Source organism: Kogia breviceps, chromosome 19 (genome assembly GCF_026419965.1).
Source record: "Kogia breviceps isolate mKogBre1 chromosome 19, mKogBre1 haplotype 1, whole genome shotgun sequence".
Lineage (NCBI taxonomy): Eukaryota > Metazoa > Chordata > Mammalia > Artiodactyla > Physeteridae > Kogia > Kogia breviceps.
In genome coordinates, this window is record NC_081328.1 from 50,627,869 (window position 1) to 50,648,105 (window position 20,237).

Here is a 20,237-nt window from a genome sequence, read left to right on the forward strand (position 1 = left end):
TGAGGTCCCCTCTTGTGTTCTGTCTCTTGCCACCTAGTATGCGGAACCCTATTCTCATGACATGAGCAGGACTGGGTGGTTGGTTTGCTTGAGTTGCTTCCTTTAGACTCGCTCTATAAAAGGCCCAGAAGGAATAGCCAGCACCGTTTTCTGCCTGCTCTGTTCTAGTTGGGCAAAGCCGCGGTCTCCAGGCCAACCTTCAGTATTTCTTTTTATCAGGCTTGCTGGGCAGACTTGGTGGCCAAGAGAGCCTCTTCCAAACTGCCCAGTGGATTCCTGGGGCCGCGGCCCCTTCCTCCCCCAGCACCTGTGGACAGAAGGAGGCCCATCTCCGAAGTCCCCACCCCACCAGCCCTTGTCCTCTCCTCAGCCGACCAGGGAAGCGTAAGGCAAGAGAGGTTACCAGCCAGCTCGGCTCCAAGGGTCTGGTAGCAGAGCTTTTGTACAGACAGAGGGCAGTTTCCTGAGATGGCAAAGCTTGTCCTGATCAGGGAGCATATGGAAGCCTGACCGGTTACAGCTCCCAGGGCAGAGTAGGCAGTTGCCGCCAGCTGCTTCAGCAGGGAGGAGAATGCCCCTCCCTGCAGGACCCCATGAGCTGGAGGAGAGAGTGGGTAACTTAAGCCCTGGCACACTGTCCAAGCTGCCACCCTGTTGCCTAGCTGCATGCATGCATGGCCGCCTCAGAGCCGGAGCCACACTGCTTTCCGCTCTGATCAGCCCTGCTGCTCCGGGCTCGGGCCCCATGAGCTGGGAGTGGCCACATCGTGTGCCTGGAAGCGCCGGGCTGGGGCATGTGAACGAGCCGCCACGGCGCTGGAAGGAGGTCGGGGATCCACTGATCTCAAACCTCTCAATCCACAGGCCGGGTAGCAAGTCCAGGCGAGGGGAGGGCCTCATGGACAGGACAAGAAGCCAGGTCCTGGGACTCCTTTCTGGTTCAAAAGGAGGAGGCCGGGGAAGGCTGAAACGGGTCACCCAGTCTGGCTTCTGGGTCGGAGCTGTCTGATAGAATTACAATGTGAGCCAAAAATGCAAGCCTTATCTGTAATTTTAAATTTTCTAGTAGCCACATTAAATAAACATAGCAACACCCGTTCCACCATGCGAGGAAAGCACGAGAATCCAGGGCCCTGAAGAGGCCCTCACCTAACCACGCTGGTGCTCAGACCTCAGACTTCCTGCCTTCAGAACTGTAAGCAATACACTTCTGCTGTTTATAAGCCAAAGAAACTTAAAAAGCGATAGGTGAAATTCGTTTTTTAAAGTACATTTCATTTAACACAATATAGCCAAAAGATCATTTTGATATGTAGTCAGTATAAAACATTATTGAGGTATTTTACATCCTTTTTTCATGCTAAGTCTTTGAAGTCCGGTGTGAATTTTATACTTAGAGCACATCTCAGTTCAAACTGGCCACGTTTCAAGTGCTTAAGAGTGACAGGGGGCTGGGACAGTGCAGGTGGCCACGGAGGCTGGTGATTCCATCCCGGCCTTCTAAATGAACAACTTTTTTTCCCTCAGATATTTAAAACCCGACATCTTTCTTTGTCCCTATCCTTTCTCCTGTGCCTTCATCTTGGGGGGCCAGGGTTACTACTGTCTGAATAGGAGCATCCTGCAATGACAGCCAGCTCAGAGACCTGGGTGTTCCTGCCTATGGCACATCAGCCCTGTCTGGGAGCTGGGCCTGATTTGATTTGGCTTTAGACAGTCACGCCAGGAATTCAGCCCTTGTTTTTCTTTCAGTGAATCAGTTCGTCTCTGGGGCGGGTGAGGGCTCCCTGTATGGTACTCACTTATTTCCAAGGGGGCTTCTGCAGACAGGAGGCAAAGCAAAGCTCAAACATTCCAGATCTCAGTCTCACTGCCTGCCCTCCACCTGGGGGCCACAGCTCAGTGGGGCCTCCCCCCAGCTGCTCCCATTCCTGGGACTGGAGTCTGGACATTTTCCCCCCTGGGGCCCCCACCACCCCCTCCCAAGAAAGGCCTGGGGTTCTCAGGGAGACAGGACAGTGGACTGAGGGCTGCTGTCTCCTGTCTTGGCTCTCCTGGGATATTGCTCTCACTTGCCCAATCTCAAAGATAAAGACATGAGCTGACTCTCGGGTTTGATATGAGAGGCCAGCCGTCAGGCCTGGCTGCTGAATCTGGTAGTCATTTCAACTCCTTTCTGAGAACAGTAGATGGCAGGCATGCAGCTAGTGGTTAGAAGAAAGTTGACCCCCAGAAGTAACAGGGAGAGGGACTGCGGCACAGGGGGAACGGCCTCTGGGCCAGGCTTCCTTGTCTGGCTCCATCTCACTATCACACTCATCTGGGAGAAGAACAGCTGGAAACCACTGCTTCCCTGTTGCTACTGGTTGGGTCAAGGCCTCCTGCTGCCCTCCCCACAGCCACTACCACTGTCAGCCCCTCCCCCTCCAGGATAGATGGGGACCCCTGTGTCCCTTCTCCAGGGCCAAATTCAATGGATTGTTCATGAGATGCAGCCAAAAGGGACTTGGGCCTTTTCTGCCCCAGGGGGCATGTGGCCAGTGTCAGACCTCTGTCCCTGATCTCCCTAGTGGGCTGGGCCGCATCTCTCTTCTCCGGATGTTTTCTGTCCTCAGCTGGGCCTGCCGGGATGTCCCAGTGCTCCGAACCCAGCCTGTCTGCATCGCTCCCCCTTTGTTCCCCCTCAAACCCTCCCTCCACCAAAACTGTCATGGTTCCAGGGAATGACTCTGGATCTATAGAAGGGACTTGAGCTGGGGCAGTGAACTGAGTGCCTGGAAATGGAGGAACCCACGCCTGTCTTGTAGATCCTGGGGGCCACCACAGGAGAAGGTAGCTACCAAGATGACCTCCCTGGCCCTCAGTGTGAGGAAAAGACCAGTAAACTGGCACTGCTGTTAGACACTCCATCTGACTCCAGAAAAGCCACCAGGGGCCACTTCTGGGGAGAGAAGAGAGGCAGGTAGGAAACCCAAGTAACTGTGGGTTCCCAGGAGGCTCCTGCAGACCCTGGGCTCAGCAGCACCTGAAGGCCAGTGCTGGGGGACCTTGGGGGCAGGGCCCAGGAGGAGTCCCAGCCCCTCGCGCGCGCGCTGTTCTGAGACTTATGAGGATCCCAGCAATGCGTATCTGACTGCATCTGGCCCCGGAGCCATGGACAGATGGGATTCCCAGCCCACCAGGAAGAGCGGGCCGCAGGACTGCGGGCTGGTGCTCTGGGGAGCCGGCTGGGTGGTGTCCACTTTTAAAATGTACCTCGTGCCGGTTGCCAGGGGTGACTGCCCCCTGGCTGCCCCATCATGTCGGTGGAGGATGTGGAACAGAGACCTGGACACCTTGGTGGTGAGCAGAGAGCACGTCTGTCTGGAGCCCTGTCCCTCCTGGGCCGGGCGATTTCTGCATCTGGGCGTGATCTCTGCCGACTCCCTCTGGCTCTGGGCGTGTGAGTGAAACAAGTCCAAACCTTCACTGAGAGTCGGGCAGGCCCGGGTGCCCCACCCTCTGGGCTGTGCCCTTTCCTCCCAAACTGGTTGTGCAGGAGCGGGCGTGAGTGGGGTGTGGACATGCGAGGGTGCATGCGCGCGGCCCCGGCCACTGGCCCTCCTCACCTGCAGGGAGGGGCCGCACAAAAACCGCCTGCCTAGTGCCCGGCCGCCCCACCTCGCCAGAGCCCAGCTGAGCAGCCAGCGAGGACTCACACCTGCTGCCTGCCACCCGCCTGCCATCGCCGGCCAAGCCCAGCCCGAGCCCGCACCTGCCTTCACGACCATGTTCAAGGGGCTGAGCAAAGGCTCCCAGGGGAAGGGGTCCCCCAAGGCCTCCCTGGCCAAAGGCTCCCCCAAGGGGTCCCCCAACAAGCACAGCCGGTGAGCGGGGCTGGGGGAGGGGGCTGGGACCCGGGTGGTGCCAGACCCAGGTGCTCCAGCCACCTGGGGGAAGCAGGCCAGAGCCGGGGCCAGCCCGGTGCTGGCATTCGGTGTCCTGAGGCCAAGAGCCTGGGGCTGGACTCTCTCTCCCCGGCCCAGGCCGAGCTCCAGCCCTGGCAGGAGACCAGGGATAGCCTGGGGCTCCCCACATTCTCCGGGGGGCCTGAGGGCCATGGGTTAAGGCTGCTCTGCAGACGTGCTAGGTGGGGGCCTGAGCATCTGCCTTCCTCTGCTGGGAGGCTGGGGGGCTGTCTCCCTGTCCGTGGCTCTTCCCTCAAGGCTCCACTTGGATTGTGATGACCCTTAGGACCTGGGCACAGCCGGAGAAGCCGGGACGTGGCAGGTGGGCTGCCCGGAGGCAGGGCTGTGCTGCCCCCATGTCCAGGCTGCAGCTTTCCCCACCCGGCTCACGCCTCGGGCCTTGAGAGTTTTATTACAGAGTTGAGATGATTCCTTCACCCTATGGGTGTGTGGAGGGGGTGCTGGAGGGAAGGGAGAGGGGCCCGTGGGCCCCGGACATCCTCAGAGCCTCTCTCAGTTCCCCCAGCTCCCGGCAGGGCCCAGCCCAGCTCTCTAGAGCCGCACAGTCTGCAGACTTGGCCAGCCTTCTCCCACTCACTGGCCATCAGTCTCCTCTGCAGGGTGGAGGTGGCGGCTCGCGGGGTCCTGGGTGTGGAGGTGGGAGTGGAGATGAAAGGCCCATCACCCCAGCAGGGATCAGGGTGAGGACTCCGAGGCTGGGCTTCTCGGCAGACGGGAAAGACGGCAGTTAAGACTCACAGGAGTGAGCTGTCCTCCCTGGGGCTCCTGGGCCCTGACCAGGGGAGAGCGTGCCCGTCCCAGCAGCGCTCCCAGGGCTCAGGACCCAGAGCGCCCGTCCCCAGGGAGGCTCCCGGGCAGCTCGGCCCCTAGGGCCCTGTCCTCTGCCTGCAGCCGCCCCAAGAGGGCTCATCATTCCCGTCATGTGCAATCCACTTGTTCAACACACATTTATTGAGCGCCTACTGTGTGCCAAGGCTGTTCTAGGCCCTGGGGAGTGCCATCGTAAACAGAATCGGCAGGTCCCTCCCTGTCCTCGAAGCGCCTACATTCTAGAGGAATAAAAACGAACACTCACTGGGTGCTGACTCTGCACAGGACACTTCAGATGAATCAGTTCTCTTAACACAGTAACACGGAGAGGTAGATGTTACTAGAGCCTTACTTTACCGGTGAGGAGCCTCAGGCACAGAGAGATTAAGTAACTTGCCCGAGACCACACAGCTGTAGTGGTGGAGAAGGATAAAAACCAGGCTGTCTGTCAAGAGTTCTTTCAGACTGTGTCTTTGCGTCACCGCCCCTCTGCTTGGAGGAGGCTTATCCTTTGCCCCCTGGTTCAAGGCCCAGCTCATGAAGGTTTACCTTCCCCAGGACTGTGACCTCACAGGGTGCTGTGCTCCTGAGGCTTAGACCACTCTTCCTTTTATTAGGTCTGCTGGAGCCTCTGGGCTCCAGAATGAGCTCAGTTCCACAGCAGGCGCCCTACAGAGGCTGGGAAAGGACCGTGGCAACCCGGTTCAGGCTCCTACTCTGCTCCTGGCTGTGTGGCCTGGGGCAAGTCAGGTCCCGGTTTGGGCTCTGCACCCCTAAATCTGGAAAGGGTTGGGGTGCCCTGGCACTCTCGTGGTCTTCCCCTGCCCCGCTGCTGTGTGTCTCCTCTGGAAGCTTGTTAGCCTGGGCACAGGAAGAGCCCAGGGCAGCAGTGGGGAGACAGGCTTGGCGTGAATGGAAGTTAGACTGGGGGACACGCAGCTGCTCCCGTCCCCAGCCAGCCCAATCGCCCCTCCCCAAGATCGAGCCATTCCATCTCAGGTATTAGGGGCTGAGCCAGTGATTCACTCACTCCCCCTGCGGGCTGCCTGCCCTCCAGCCAGAAGAAGCGGCAGGGAGCTAGGCGGGGTTGGGGACCCCCATTTTCTGAGCCCTCCTGTGGAGGCAGCGCTTCCCCGCCCAGAACTGGGTATCTCACAGAGCTTCCTACAGAGAGGCCAGAGCTCCCCAGGCCTTGGACTCCTCCCTCCAGGGCAGTGAGCCCGGCTGTAGGGCAGGATGGGGCAGGCGGAGGAAGGGACACCACCCGGGTGGGCAGATCTCTGCCCAAGGGAAACGGGAACTTTTCCAACCACGCTGCCCTCTGTCCCCACCACCGATCAGAGCTGCCACCAAGGAGCTGGCCCTGCTCATCTCTCGCATGCAGGCCAAAGCCGACCAGGTGGAGAGGGACATCCTGGAGACCCAGAAGAAGCTGCAGCAGGTGAGGCCTGGGGGCAGATGACAGGGCGTGGGGACGTGGGAGGTCCATTGCCATGCCTGGCGGGCCCTCCTGTGCCCACTTGTCGTGGTGAAGATGGACAGACAGTCCAGTCCTTCCCTGGCCACTCTCCAAACACAGTGGGAGAGAGGGCTTATCCCTCCTTCTCTGTTGGGCTCCTAACCTGGGGGGTCAAAGGGGCTTGAGGGGCCCAGGCCTCCCCTGTGTCCTGAGTCTGCCCCGCAGCTGCCCATGCCCTGCCCTCTGCCAGTGTGGGCACCAAGGTTGGCCAGAGTCCCTCAGGGCGGGGCTCAGGCAGCAGCGGTGGGCAGTGAGGATGCCATCTGTGCCTCAGGACCGGCAGCACAGCCAGCAGAGCCAGGCCCTGCAGCACCGGGAGGAGGTGGGCCGGAGCCTGAAGGAGGCCGAGGAGCTGCTGAAGGACCTCTTCCTGGACGTGGACAAGGCCCGGCGGCTCAAGCACCTGCAGGCCGAGGAGATCGAGAAGGAGTGAGTGAGGTGGGGGCGGCGGTGGGGGGCTGGGGCTCAAGGATGGAGGCGTGGGGGCCCGGGGGGAGCCCCGGGCCCAGCTCCGACCTGCTGGCCACTTCCTTGGCAGCATCAAGCAGCTGCACGAGCGGGTGACCCAGGAGTGTTCTGAGTACCGCGCCCTGTATGAGAGGATGGAGCTGCCGCCTGGCGTGGGGCCCAGGGTCGACTGGGCACGGGTGCTGGAGCAGAAGCAGGTCAGGAGCCGTCCCCAATGTCCGAGGCGCCTCAGGGAGCTGGAGGCCACGCCCAGCAGCGGTCAGGGCAACCCAGAGCTGCATTTCATCAGGGGCTGATGCATGCTTGGACCTGGGGGCAGCTAGCCATCTGGGAAGGGAGTGGGCAGAGGCAGCGGTGCAGTCAGGGAAGGCTTCCTGCAGGTGGGAGGGCTTGGCTGGGTTGGGGTGAGGTGGTAAGGAGAGGACATTCCAGAGAAAAGGAAGGGGCCTGGAGGAAGCCTGGGGTACGATGGGAAGGGGGGTTTCCTGGGCAGGTAGGCAGAGCCAGGTCACAGGCACCCTGAGCATCACATGAGAAATTGTGCCTTGATGTCACGACAGAAGGGGCGCTGTGATAACAACAAGGGGACGGGAGGGCATGGACAGGGCAGGGTGTGCACAGGCTCCTGGAGCCAGGCTGGAGGTGTCCCGGCAGGAGGCAGGGCAGAGCGTGGAGACTCTTTTCAGAGGCTGAGCCCTGAGTCCTGGGGACCAGTGAGATTTAGGGTCCTCAGTCATGCGATGCTGAGGCCTTGGCCAGGGCCCACTGGAGAATAGCATGTTCCCCACGGTGAGCTGCAGCCATTCACCCAGGCGCCCACCTGTCCACCCTCTGCCCCAGTGACCAGCTCCGCCTCTGCCGATGGGGATGCCGGGGGCCGGGGGAGGGTCGGTGCAGGAGGGCTCCCACCCCAGGCCCTGCAGCAGAGCTGAGCGGCCAGCCCTTCTGCAGAAGCAGGTCTGTGAGGGCCAGTACGGGCCGGGCATGGCGGAGCTGGAGCAGCAGATCGCCGAGCACAACATCCTGAGGAAGGAGATCGAGGCCTATGAGCAGCAGCTGTGGAGCCTCACGGGGCCGGTGGGTGAGCTGTCGGACGCACATCCCTGCTTGGCCCCAGCCCCAGCCCCAGCCCCAGTTCCCTTTCTCCCATCAGATCCTGAGTGAGGCCTGGCTGGCCCTCTAGGGCTAGGGATGGAGGAGGGGGGCACGGGAGGCCTAGGACGTGGGGACGTTCTCCCCTGCACCCATCTCTCACTGCGATTGCATTCTCTCTCCCTTGGTCGAGGCAGGACGTGGCCAGCCTCCAGAGCCAATACCAGGATCTCCTGGTGAGCGGGGGGAAGGGCCAGGCTGGCGGGCTGGGCGGGCTGGGAGCGGGACACAGCGTGATGGTGCCTCTTGCTACCCTTTCTCTCTCCCTGCCCCTCGCCCGAGCACAGAAGGCAGCCTCGTGGCGAGGGCAGAGCCTAGACAGCCTGTACACGCACCTGCAGGGCTGCACGCGCCAGCTGAGCGCCCTGGCCCAGCAGCAGCAGCGCATCCTGCAGCAGGACTGGAGCGACCTCATGGCAGACCCCGTGGGCGTGCGGAGGGAGTACGAGGTCAGCGCGGGCAAGTGGGGGTGAGGTGGGGGGACGAGGACATCCTCGTCCTCACCGCCCGCTCCCCGACTCTCTCCCAGCACTTCAGGCAGCACGAGCTGCTGAGCCAGGAGCAGTGCGTGAACCAGCTGGAGCGTGACGGGCAGGGCCTGGTGGAGCGCGGGCACCCGGCCGTGGGGCCCATCCAGGTGCGCGGGCCCACACGCCCCCTGCGGCCTCGGGGACCCGAGCTCCCCCGCTCGGGGAGCTTCCCAGGGAGGCGGGGAAGACGGAGAGGGAGACACCACCCGGGTCGGGGACAGCGGGCAGGACCAGCAGAGCGGGTGGGCGGGTGGATGGACCAGGCCGCGGCATGGTCCGAGGACTCCGTGCTGCTGCCCCCAGGCCCACCAGGAGGCCCTGAAGTTGGAGTGGCAGAACTTCCTGAACCTGTGCATCTGCCAGGAGAGCCATCTACAGCACGTGGAGGATTACTGCCGGGTGAGCCGCGGGCAGGGCCGGGCAGGCGGCCGGGGGCGTGTCTGGAGGACGCCGCAGGACACGCTCGCATCTCGGGGGTCAAGGCGCTGAATAAGAGACGGAGCTGTGTTGTTGTGACTGGTGCCCAGGGAGAAAATAATGTCACGCATACATTCTCAACAGGGTGATATCACTCCTGGGGGATCAAAGTTGGTTCTCGTGGGCAAAAAAAAAAAAATCGTACTCTTTTTATACATAAATCACAGATATACATACGTAAAGAATCTACAACATATCCATAATACTAAAATTTCATGGCAACAATAGGGAAAGTAAGGAAAAAAATGTCTAAAAAACTCCTTAGAAGGGGCAATAATGAAACAAGGGTGATATAATAGACTTACAGATAGAAGACGAAAAAAAATTAAAAATAAAAAAAATGTATATATACAACAGGGACTTCTTTTTTTAATAATTTCCAACAAAAATGGTTTATATACTTTGAAAAAGACAAAAGCCAAGGATTTTTTCCTTCCCTTTTCTTTTTTTTAAAAGGCATTTTTCTATATATCCACAATACCATTATCACACCCACTGATGAGAATTCCGTAATATCACCCAACTGTAGAATGTTTCTTTAAAGCACACTCCCTGCTTCTACTCTGAGGCACCCTGGGCCCCCGGGGTCCCAGCCAGGACTCCAGGTGCTAGAGCGAGGCGGGAGGGGCACTGCCCTTCATCTGCGCAGGAAGGACGAAAACCAAAGTGTTTTACGACACCAAAAGAAATTAAGTTCAGTGACCTCAAAATGCCTGATTTGCAGAGCACTTTAGTTAACAAGACTGCACTGCCTGGGTTGAGAGACCGAGGGCAAGTGGCAGTTTGGGTTTAACCGGTTTGCATTTAGCTGCTTTGCGGGGTGCCCTAGGGCAGGGGGTGCCCCAGCTCTGCCCCTGACCACCCACCGACCTCAGTTCCAGGAAGAGGCCGACTCTGTCAGCCAGACCCTGGCAAAGCTCAACTCCAGCCTGGACACCCAGTACAGCCCTGCCCCGGGGGGCCCACCTGGCGCCCCAACAGAGCTGCTGCAGCTGGAGGTAAGATGGCCCCACCCAGCCCCTGCACCTACTCCTGGGAACGGGGTCTGCCTGTGTGTCTGGGCCTCAGGCCTCCCGGGTACTTAGTCCTGCCCGGAGCCCCAGCTTTGGGAGCAGGAGAAGGAGGTCTGCTGCAGCAGGAGGAGCCTGGCCTGTTACCAGCAAGCCCTTCCCACCTCTGGATCTCAGTTTCCTCATCGGTAATGTGACGGGGGCGGCCCAGAAGAGCTCTGAGGCCCCTCCAGCTCCCACTCTGCAGGCCTGGGTGATGCTGGGCAGCCCCCCACCCCACCCCACCCCACCCCACCCCACCCCAACCAGCAGGCCCTAGGATCCTGGGTGCCCTGGGAGGGGGCTCCTTTTACTTTGCTGACTAAGAGACCCTGTCCTCATGAGGGTCAGACCCCTTCCCGGCCCTCCTGGGGGGCACGTATGGGGCTGGCCTGAGCCCCCATTGTCTGGGTCCCTGCAGGCAGAGGAGAAGCAGCTGGCTGCGGCCGAAAAGACTGTTGGGGACCTGCAGCTGCGGAGCCAGGAGGTGGCCCCTCTGCCGCAGCGCAGGAACCCACCCCAGCAGTCCCTGCACGTGGACAGCATCTGTGACTGGGACACGGAAGAAGTACGGTCTCTGCCTGCCCAGCTCCTCCGGCCCCGCCCACCCCACCCCAGCCCCCTCCAGTCCCTCCCCTCCCCCTCCTATCTACTCCTGCCACTGCCCCCGCCCCCCACCCCACCCCTACCCGAGAGCACTACCCCTCTCCAAGCCCTGTCCTGACCCTGGCCTGTCCCTGTCCCTACCCCAGCACCCCTGTCCCCGTCCCCAGCCCTTCTCCAGCCCAGCCCCTGAGCCTGCATGTGCCCCTCCCCACCTGCCCCCTAGGTGCAGCTGCTGCAGGGCGAACGGTACACGCTGATGGACAACACGGACACGCACACCTGGCTGGTCCAGGGCCCGGCAGGCGAGACCAAACGTGCCCCAGCCGCCTGCTTCTGCATCCCAGCTCCGGACCCTGAAGCCGTGGCCAGGGCCTCCAGGTGAGTCTGCCTGGGGATCCACAGGGGCAGGAGGCAGGCAGGCTGTGGGCCCAGAAGGGGCCCTGTGGTTTGAGGCCATTGTCTGGCCTTCGCCTGGACCGGTGACTGCCGGGGCCGAGGGGAGAGAGTGGAGGGACGTCCTTCTCTGATCTCCTCCTCCTTCCAGGCTGGCCTCAGAGCTGCAGGCCCTGAAGCAGAAACTGACCACAGTCCAGAGCCTCCTGAAGGCCAGTGCTGCGGAGCCCTTACAGCCCAGCCAGAAGGGTACCGAGGGCTGGCCAGGGATCAGGGGGAGGCACTGTCGGGACAGACGGAGTAGACTCGACTCTGGTCACTGTGAGGGCTGCCACAGGCAGCGGGTGACCCTGAATGAAGGATTTTGCTCTGGGGGTTCCATCTCCTGGGTTGGCAAGTCCCTGGGGATGTCCCTCCTCAGTTAGGCCCTGCCCGTGGCCCTCCCGCCCCACCCCACACAGGACCCTCTGCAGGCACTCGGGGGGTGCCCACCAGGCAGACAGGCAGACGTGAGGTAGGCCCTGGGCCCTCACAGACACTCTTCCCCCAGCTCCAACCAGCTCGGCCCCAGCTGACCCCCAGGCCCAGAAGCTCCTGACACAGATGACCCGGCTGGACGAGGACCTGGGGCAGATAGAGAAGCAGGTGCTGACCTGGATCCGGGCCCCGCTGAGCCGCACCGCACCACTGGAGGACCTGGAGGGCCGCATCCAAAGCCACCAGGTGGGTGAACCGGGGCAGCGGGGATAAGAAGTGGTCCGGCCCCGGGGCGGTGCACAAAGCAAAGACGAGGCTAGCATGGGAGCAGCCACGGGGCCCGAGGTGGAAGAAGGGAGCGGACGGTCCAGAACTCACGCAAGCTGGTTCCCATCCTGGCTCCTCCGCTGACTGGCTCTGTGACTTAGGGCAATTCGCTCGGCCTCTCTGGGCCTTGGTTTCCTCATCCCTGAAAAAAGGCACAATAACACCCAGCTCGCCTGGGTGTCCTGGGGAGGAAGTATAGCGAGGCCCAGGAAGGTTCTAGAGGGGCAGGGCTCAGAGTAAAGGCTCCCGTACCCCACGCTAGGGGGGTGTTCTGGCGAGAGTCCTGAGAGCAGCAGGAAGCCTGGAGCATCTTGGCGGTGGTTTCTCCCCGGTGGCTGGCAGGGAGCCTCCCTGGAGAGGTTGCAGGAGTATAAACATGATCACAAAAGGACTCAGAAGTGCTAACCGTGAAAGCCGCCCCTCCCCCGCACCTGGGGGGCAGCAGTTTGGGTTGTATCCTTCCAAACCGGTTTCTACTCAGATATATTCTTTGGATATAGTTTTTAAAAATCTGATGTGAAAGATGTTCGTATAATTTTATATTAGGGGGCTTGTGTCAGATTTAGTATTGTTTACTATTGATTTAGCATTGAACGTTGTTCACGTTATCGTGCAACTTGTTATTTTCACTCGGCGGTGTCCCGTGGCCTTTCAGCTGGCTCAGAGCGCCGGCCGGGCGCGGGAGGGCTCCAGAGGTGGGAAAGGTGCTGCGGACGGGGTCCTGGGGCGGCGGGCGGGGAGCAGAAGCAGCAGAGGAGGCACTGTGCGGGGACACGGCCTCGACGATACCTCTGCCCACGCCGGGCCCGGGCTACCACTGCCCTGGGACCTGGCAGTCTCCGGATAGGTCCTTGGGTTTTGAAGTCACAGCGTCAGGGGCGTCGGGGGTCCAGTTAACCTGGAAAGGAGGCAGTGCACGGCATGGAGTCGACACCAGTGGCTTATGGACTAGATGAGTGAATAACTGATAAAAGAATCAACGCAATAACCCCAAGTGGATGGAGCTAGTAGGGCTTTGCTGCCTGACCTGGAGCGAGGGGGCAGGGAACCGAAGGTTTTGCGAACAGGATAGTGACAGGACGACCAAGGCAGGCAAGAGCTCCTGACTCACGGGGTCTCGTCTCACCCTCCCATCAAGCATTCTGCAGATGAGGAGACGGAGGGTCAGAGAGGTTGACTCGCCCACGGTCACGTACCTGGGAACTGAGCCCAAGCGCGTCCGCACCACACTCTCGGGCCTCGTGGGCAGGGTTAGGTTGACGCTGCAGGAGGGCTGGGTGGAAGCCACCTGCCCAGAGCAGAGATCCTGAGCCCCGCCCCACCCCAGGGCATGGCCCGGCGGCTGCAGAGCCTGGGAGCAGAGAAGGCGGCAGCCCAGCAGGCGTGTGAGGCATTTCTGTCGGGGCAGCCTGCGGGCCCCGCCGCCCTGCACCTACCCGTGGCCCTCAGCAACGTCAAGAACAAGTACAGTGACGTGCAGGTTCTCTGCAGACTCTACGGGGAGAAGTGAGTGCTCTGGGGATGGGGGCCGCTGGGCGAGGCCGCACGGGTGTGGCCAAGGGGGCGTCTGACCCTTGGCTTCCTCTGTGGCAGGGCCAAGGCTGCCCTGGGTCTGGAGCGGCAGATCCAGGATGCGGACAGGGTCATCCGAGGCTTCGAGTCCACCCTGGCGCAGGAGGCCCCCATCCCTGCAGGCCCAGGCGCGCTGCAGGAGAGGGTCAGCGAGCTGCAGGTGAGGGGCTGGGTGGCCTCCCGGCAGCAGGGGGCCACAGCCTGACCAAGCATTTGAGGGCAGGTGGAGGGTGGACGTGGCGTCCGACCGAGCCACGAGTGTGCATCACGCCGTGTCCCCTCCTGCCCCAGTGCCGCCGGAGGGAGCTGCTGGAGCAGCAGGCCTGCGTGATGGGGCTGCACCGCCAGCTGAAGGCCGCCGAGCGCACGTGCGGCTCGCTGCACAGTACTTTCCATGAGTTCTGCCAAGACCTGCCGCGCCAGCAGCGCCAGGTGCAGGCCCTCACGGACCGCTACCACTCCGTGGGTGACCAGCTGGACCTGCGGTGAGTGCTGGGCCATCGCGGCTCATGGCACAGCCCCACGGTGCACGGTGGCCACGGCTGGTGAGCTGTGTGACCTTGGACTGGCGACTTCACCTCTCTGAGGTTCAGTTTCCTGACCTCTAAAATGGGATAGAGGACTTCCCCGGAGGTCCAGTAGTTAAGACTCCACGCTCCCGATGCAGGGGGCCCGGGTTTGATCCCTGGTCGGGGAACTAGATCCCGCGTGCCGAAACTAAAGATCCCGCACACGGCAAGGAAGATCCCACGTGCCCCAACTAAGACCCGGTGCATCCATATGAATTAAAAAAGGAAAAAAAAAAAAGGAATAATAATGGCACCGACCTCCCAGGTGGTACCTGGCAGAGAGTGTCCGGTCCATCTCTGAGTGTCCAGCTCCAGCACAGGGCCAGAGTTAGGGGATCGGCATGGTGGGTCACTCAGCCCTCCTGACCTGTCCCAGGGAGGGAGGCACCCAGCAGCCTCCTCCGTGCACCCCTCACCTGTCCCCTGAGGGCAGCTCTCACCTCTGCTCTGGGCCTCGTGCTCCTGCAGGGAGAAGATGGTGCAGGACGCTGGCCTCACCTACCAGCGGTTCAAGAACTGCAGGGACAACCTGAACTCCTGGCTGGAGCACCTGCCCCGCAACGAGGTGCAGCCCAGAGACGGGCCCAGCCAGATTGCCTACAAGCTGCAGGTGCAGAAGGTGAGGAGCTGGGGCTGCAGGCGACCTGGGAGCTGGTACCCAGAGCTGGGCCCTCAAGCCACATCCCTTTCCTTGGCCACCTCCCCAACAGGGAGAGCTGCCCGTGTGCATGTCGCCCTCTAGTGGACAGTGTTTTAATGACCTCAAAGCTCAGACCCCAGAGACCTTGTGTCACACACCCCACCCCAAATGCTCCAATTTACCCACAGAAACAGCCAGCCCTTCTCTGTCTGGTCCGAGGTGGACAGCGGGCCTTATGCTCCTGAGGGTTCTAACTCCTACTGCATCCTCCTCCTCATACTTGCTAAGCCCCTATTACCTGCTGGTAATGAACCAGGGGCTGGGGTACAGCCCGGCCCTCAGGCAGCCCACAGTCTGAGGCGGAGGCCGGTGCATCCCAGGCCATGATACTGCTAAGTGCTTTGGTGGAGAAGCCAGAGCGCTGTGGGAGCCCATTGCGGGACATGCATGGGGGTTGGGGCAAGCAGTCTGGAAGGAACTGACACCCAGGCTGAGGCCTGAGGAATAAATAGCGTGGCCAGGTGTGTGTGTGGAGGGGTGAAATGTCCTGAGCAGAGGCCACAGTGGATCACAGCCGTGGTGTGGGGTGTGGGGGGTGGGGGTGGGGAGGGAAAGGCAGTTTCCCTCGCAGAGCCCTTCCCGCCTCTGGGCGGTGCTGTCTGCCTGAAGCCCTGGAGGCGCCTGGCTGGAGGAGAGTCCAGGTGGGTGGTGTTTCCTGACTTTCCCTTCTGCCCGGGCAGAGGCTGCTGCAGGAGATCCAGGGCCGAGAGCAGGACAGGGCCACGGCATCCCGCCTCTCCCAGCAACTGCAGGCGGCCCTCCAGGTAAGCAGTTACTTCAGCTTGTCCCTTTTATCTCCCCCTCCGCCCCCACCCCCACCCCCACACTGGCAGCCAGCCTGTTGTCCCCTCCCCCTGCCCAGGACTATGAGCTGCACGCAGACGCCTACCGCTGCTCCCTGGAGCCCACCCAGGCGGGGGCGGCCCCCAAGAGAGCCCGAGTGGCTCCGCTGCAGGAGAGCATCCAGGCCCAGGTGAGCCGGGGCTCTGTATTCCTCATTCCTCAACACGGCCGGCCGGGCTCCGCAGCCTCTGAGGCAGGAGCTGACACCGCCCTCCCCCACCTCCCTGTGGCCTCTCCAGGAGAAGAACCTGATGAAGGCCTTCGCTGAGGTTGCAGCCGCGCACCAGCAGCAAGTGCGCCAGCTGGAGTTTGCCGGAAAGATTCTGGAGCAGGTGTGGGGGTGAGGCCCATCCGCTCCCGCGCTAGGCAGCCTGGCCCGGTGGCTGACCTGGCAGGAGCCCCTTCCTTCCCCGCACTGCAGCCTGCAGTCCTGGGACAGCTCAGCCGCCTGAGGGAGGTGCTGCTCCCTTCCTCCCCCAGCAGCTCTTACGGGCTGGTGGCCGTCTCAGAGTTAGTGGCAGGAGATGTCGTTCAGAGCGGTCACAGCTTCGCCACTGGGCAGTGCTCCGGTGGGGACGGGAGAGAATCCCCACAAAGTCTTCAGCCTAGGATCCGGCCCCAGTGGGCAAGAGGCCACCTAGGTCTCCATCCCTGAGAGACCAGGAGCCAGGTGCTCCCCATGACTCTTGGTGACTGGCCAAAGGACTGGCCAGCTTCTTCCCACCCAGAGGCGTACTCCAGGGTCCCCCAGAGGAGTGCGGGCCCATTTCTGGGAGCCTGGGTGGAAGTGGAACGGGGAAAGTTTAGGAAGGGAGGACCTTCCTATTTGCACGTTCTAGTGCAAACGTGGCCTGAACGCTGCCTTGGATCCTAACATCCTGGGCATTGATGGAGCCTCTCAAAATCCTGCCTCCAAGCATCCCAGGTCTTCAGTTCCATCTCCCAGGACCTACTAGGAAGTCTCAGGAAGCAGGGAAGGGTCCTGATCTCAGGAGGGTGTGGTGGGCATATCCCTCTCCTCCCCTCACCCCAGGACTCTCCCCTCTTCCTCTCACCCCGATGACGCACAGCAGGTCTCTGGAGCCCGGAGGGAGTCAGAGGCCCTGAAGTCCCAGCTGGAGGAGGAGAGGAAGCGCGTGGCCCAGGTGCAGCGCGAGCTAGAGGACCAGAGCAACCAGCTGCTGCAACTGAAGACCCAGCGGCCCTTGGAGAAACTGGAGGAGAAGGAAGTGGTGGAGTTCTCCCGGGACCCCCAGCTGGAGAGCAGCCTGTCCAGGGTGAAGTCCCAGGTGGAGGACGAGGGCAAGAAGCGGGCTGGCCTGCAGGCAGATCTGGAGGCGGCGGCGCAGAAGGTCGTGCAGCTAGAGAGCCAGAGGAAGGCCACGCAGCCTCACCTGCTGACCAAGGAGGTCACCCAGATCGAGAGGGACCCTGGCCTGGACGGCCAGGCGGCCCAGCTCAGCAGCGAGATCCAGCTCCTGCGTGGGGAGAACACCGCCATCTTGGTCCAGCTGGAGGCGCTGAGGACGGAGCTGCTGGCCCTTGAACAGAAGGAGGTGAGTGTGAAGGAGAAGGTCGTGGTGAGAGAAGTGGTCAAGGTGGAGAAGGACCTGGAAATGGTCAAGGCAGCCCAGGCCCTGAGGCTGCAGGTGCAGGAGGACACCGCGCAGAGGAAGGGGGCGGAGGCAGCCGTGGCCAGGCTGCAGGCTCGCATCGCAGAGCTGGAGCAGGCGATCCGTGCTGTGCAGCCGAAGGTGATGGTAAAGGAGGTGAAGAGGGTGGAGCAGGACCCAGGGCTCCTCCTAGAGGCGTCCAGGCTGAGGAGCCGCCTGGAGGCGGAGAGGCAGGAGAACGAGGCGCTGGCTGGGGAGCTGAAGGAGCTGCGCGGCAGGCACAGCGCGGAGGAGAAGCAGACGCCCAGGGTGGACCTGCAGGAGCGTGTCCACGAGATCTTCCAGGTGGATCCGGAGACGGAGCGGGAGATGGCGCGGCTCAGGGCCGAGCTGCAGGAGACCGCCCTCAGGAGGGGCGGCATGGAGGAGGCAGCGGGGCGGCTGCTAAACGAGCTGGTGGTCCTGCGGGCGCAGAAGCCCGTGCTGGAGTACAAGCAGGTGACGCAGGAGGTGGTGAGGCACGAGAGGAGCCCGGAGGTGCTGCGGGAGATGGACCGCCTGAAGGCCCAGCTCAACGAGCTGGTCAACGGCAGCGGGCGGGCCCTGGAGCAGCTCATCCGGCTGCAGGGGGAGCGCGACGAGTGGAGACGGGAACGGTCCAAGGTGGAGACCAAGACGGTGAACAAGGAGGTGGTGCGCCACGAGAAGGACCTGGTCCTGGAGCAGGAGGCCCAGCGGCTGCGCCAGGAGGTGCGGGAGGCGGCCCAGAAGCGACGGGCGGCCGAGGATGCGGTCTACGAGCTGCAGAACAAGTACCTGCTGCTGGAGCGGAGGCGGCCCGAGGAGAAGGTGGTGGTGCAGGAGGTGGTGGTCACCCGGAGGGACCCGAAGCGCCGCGAGGAGCACAGCCGGCTGAGCCGGAGCCTGGATGAGGAGGCGGGCCGGCGGCGGCAGCTGGAGCGGCAGGTGCAGCAGCTGCGGGCCGCCGTGCAGGAGGACGAGGGCCTGCTCAGCTTCCAGGAGGACCGCGGCAAGAAGCTGGCCGTGGAGAGGGAGCTGCGGCAGCTGACCCTGAGGGTCCAGGAGCTGGAGAAGCGGCCTCCCGCGGTGCAGGAGAAGGTCATCGTGGAGGAGGTGGTCCAGCTGGAGAAGGACCCGGATCTGGAGAAGTCCACGGAAGGCCAGCGGCGGGACCTGGACCAGGAGAAGACCCAGGTGACCGAGTTGCGTCGGGAGTGCGAGACCCTGCAGGTGCAGATCGACGTGCTCCAGAAAACCAAACCGCAGGAGAAGACCATCTACAAGGAAGTGATCAGGGTGGAGAAGGACCCGGTCCTGGAGGGAGAGCGCTCCCGGGTGTGGGAGATGCTCAACAGGGAGCGCGCAACCCGGCAGAGCCGGGAGGAGGCGGCGAGGCGCCTGCGGGAGCGGATAGACCGGGCGGAGGCGCTGAGGAGGACCTGGTCGCAGGAGGAAGCCGAGCTCCAGAAGGCCCGGGACCAGAAGAGCCAGGAGTGCAGACAGCTGCAGGAGGAGCTGCGGGAGCTGGAGACGCAGAAGCGGCAGAAGGTGCTGAGCCTGCAGGAGGAGTCGCAGCTGCTCAGCCAGAGGACAGAGAGAGTGCGGCAGAGGGCAGCCCAGCGGGGCCAGGAGCTCTCGCGGCTCGAGACGGCCATCCTCCGCGAGAAGGACCAGATCTACGAGAAGGAGAGGACCCTCCGGGACCTCCACACCAAGGTGAGCCGGGAGGAGCTCAGCCAGGAGACCCAGACGCGGGAGACCAACCTCTCCACCAAGATCTCCATCTTGGAGCCCGAGACGGGGAAGGACATGTCCCCGTACGAGGCCTACAAGAGGGGCATCATTGACCGAGGCCAGTACCTCCAGCTGCAGGAGCTCGAGTGTGACTGGGAGGAGGTCAGCACCTCGGGTCCCTGTGGGGAGGAGTCTGTGCTCCTGGACCGCAAGAGCGGGAAGCAGTACTCCATCGAGGCCGCCCTGCGCTGCCGGCGCATATCCAAGGAGGAGTACCATCTCTACAAGGACGGCCACCTCCCCATCAGCGAGTTCGCCCTGCTCGTGGCTGGGGAGACCAAGCCCTGCTCCTCCCTCTCCATCGGCACCATCATCTCCAAGTCCCCGCTGGCCTCCCCGGCCCCCCAGAGCACCAGATTCTTCTCTCCCGGTTTCTCTCTCGGGCTCAGCGAGGACCACTTCCCCATCGCCGGCGTCTACGACACAACCACGGACAACAAGGTCACCATCAAGACGGCCGTGGCCAAGAACATGCTGGACCCCATTACCGGGCAGAAGCTGCTGGAGGCGCAGGCAGCCACGGGGGGTATCGTGGACCTCCTCAGCCGGGAGCGCTACTCCGTGCACAAGGCCGTGGAGAGGGGGCTGATCGAGCACAGCTCAGTGCAGAGGCTGCTCAATGCCCAGAAGGGCTTCACCGGCCTCGAGGACCCCGTCACCAAGAAGAGGCTGTCGGTGGGCGAGGCCATTCAGAAGGGCTGGATGCCCCAGGAGAACGCGCTCCCGTACCTGCGGGTGCAGCACCTGACCGGAGGGCTGATCGACCCCAAGAGGACGGGCCGCATCCCCGTCGCGCAGGCCGTGCTCGCCGGCATCATTAGTGAAGAGCTGGCCCAGCTCCTGCAGGACGAGGCCAGCTACGAGAAGGATTTGACAGACCCCATCTCCAAGGAACGGCTGAACTACAAGGAGGCCATGGGGCGCTGCCGGAAGGACCCCCTGAGCGGCCTGCTGCTCCTTCCGGCCTCGCTGGAGGGGTACCACTGCTACCGCTCGGCCTCCCGCACCGTCCCGCGCTCCCTGCACTGACGGGGGACAAGGCAGTCGCCGGAGCGTGTGTGAGGGGGGAGGGTAGGGTGCCTGCACCCCTGGCCCCCAGAGCAGCCCAATCTGAGGAGGCGGGTCTTCCCTCTGTCTGACTCTCCGTGTTGGGCTCCCTCCCCTGACTTTGGTGCCCAGTCCATCCCCTGACCTGGATGGAGATCAGCAGCTGTTTTCCTCCCTCCTCCCTCAACCCAGTGCTTCCAATAAACGAATTCTCCTGGTGTCTCGTTCACATCTGGGAACAGAAGGGTCGATTCGAACAGAAGAGTCGATTCGTCTGGATTCGTCTGGGGCATGAACGTTAA

The 20,237-nt window shown here is 62.3% G+C and overlaps 1 protein-coding gene across 4 annotated transcripts; it reads left to right on the forward strand.

The window, feature by feature from the left end:
- The first annotated feature begins 1,098 nt into the window (after positions 1–1,098).
- EVPL (envoplakin) lies at positions 1,099–20,153 on the forward strand. 4 transcript variants are annotated; one of them, XM_067020868.1, is made up of 24 exons: positions 1,170–1,195; positions 2,808–2,962; positions 3,615–3,866; positions 6,120–6,219; positions 6,572–6,726; positions 6,836–6,962; positions 7,717–7,842; positions 8,055–8,093; positions 8,205–8,366; positions 8,447–8,554; positions 8,751–8,846; positions 9,800–9,922; positions 10,395–10,541; positions 10,803–10,957; positions 11,124–11,221; positions 11,523–11,695; positions 13,104–13,282; positions 13,370–13,508; positions 13,640–13,833; positions 14,386–14,536; positions 15,298–15,381; positions 15,480–15,590; positions 15,700–15,792; positions 16,531–20,153. In XM_067020868.1, the coding sequence occupies exons 3-24, from the start codon at positions 3,769–3,771 to the stop codon at positions 19,915–19,917; spliced, it is 6,045 nt and encodes a 2,014-aa protein (XP_066876969.1). In that variant the 5' UTR covers positions 1,170–1,195; positions 2,808–2,962; positions 3,615–3,768; the 3' UTR covers positions 19,918–20,153. The 4 variants fall into 4 exon arrangements, with proteins under 4 accessions (XP_066876970.1, XP_066876969.1, XP_066876967.1 ...); XM_067020869.1 differs by lacking the exon at positions 2,808–2,962 and having other exon boundaries at positions 1,099–1,195; XM_067020866.1 differs by lacking the exon at positions 1,170–1,195 and having other exon boundaries at positions 2,688–2,962; positions 16,534–20,153.
- The last annotated feature ends 84 nt before the right edge of the window (positions 20,154–20,237 follow it).

Coding starts and splice junctions, on each gene's coding strand:
- EVPL (XM_067020869.1), top strand. CDS start 3,769: ATGTTCAAGGGGCTGAGCAAAGGCTCCCAGGGGAAGGGGTCCCCCAAG. Junction 7,843..8,054: donor TGTGGAGCCTCACGGGGCCG/GTGGGTGAGCTG, acceptor TGGTCGAGGCAG/GACGTGGCCAGCCTCCAGAG. Junction 9,923..10,394: donor CAGAGCTGCTGCAGCTGGAG/GTAAGATGGCCC, acceptor GGGTCCCTGCAG/GCAGAGGAGAAGCAGCTGGC.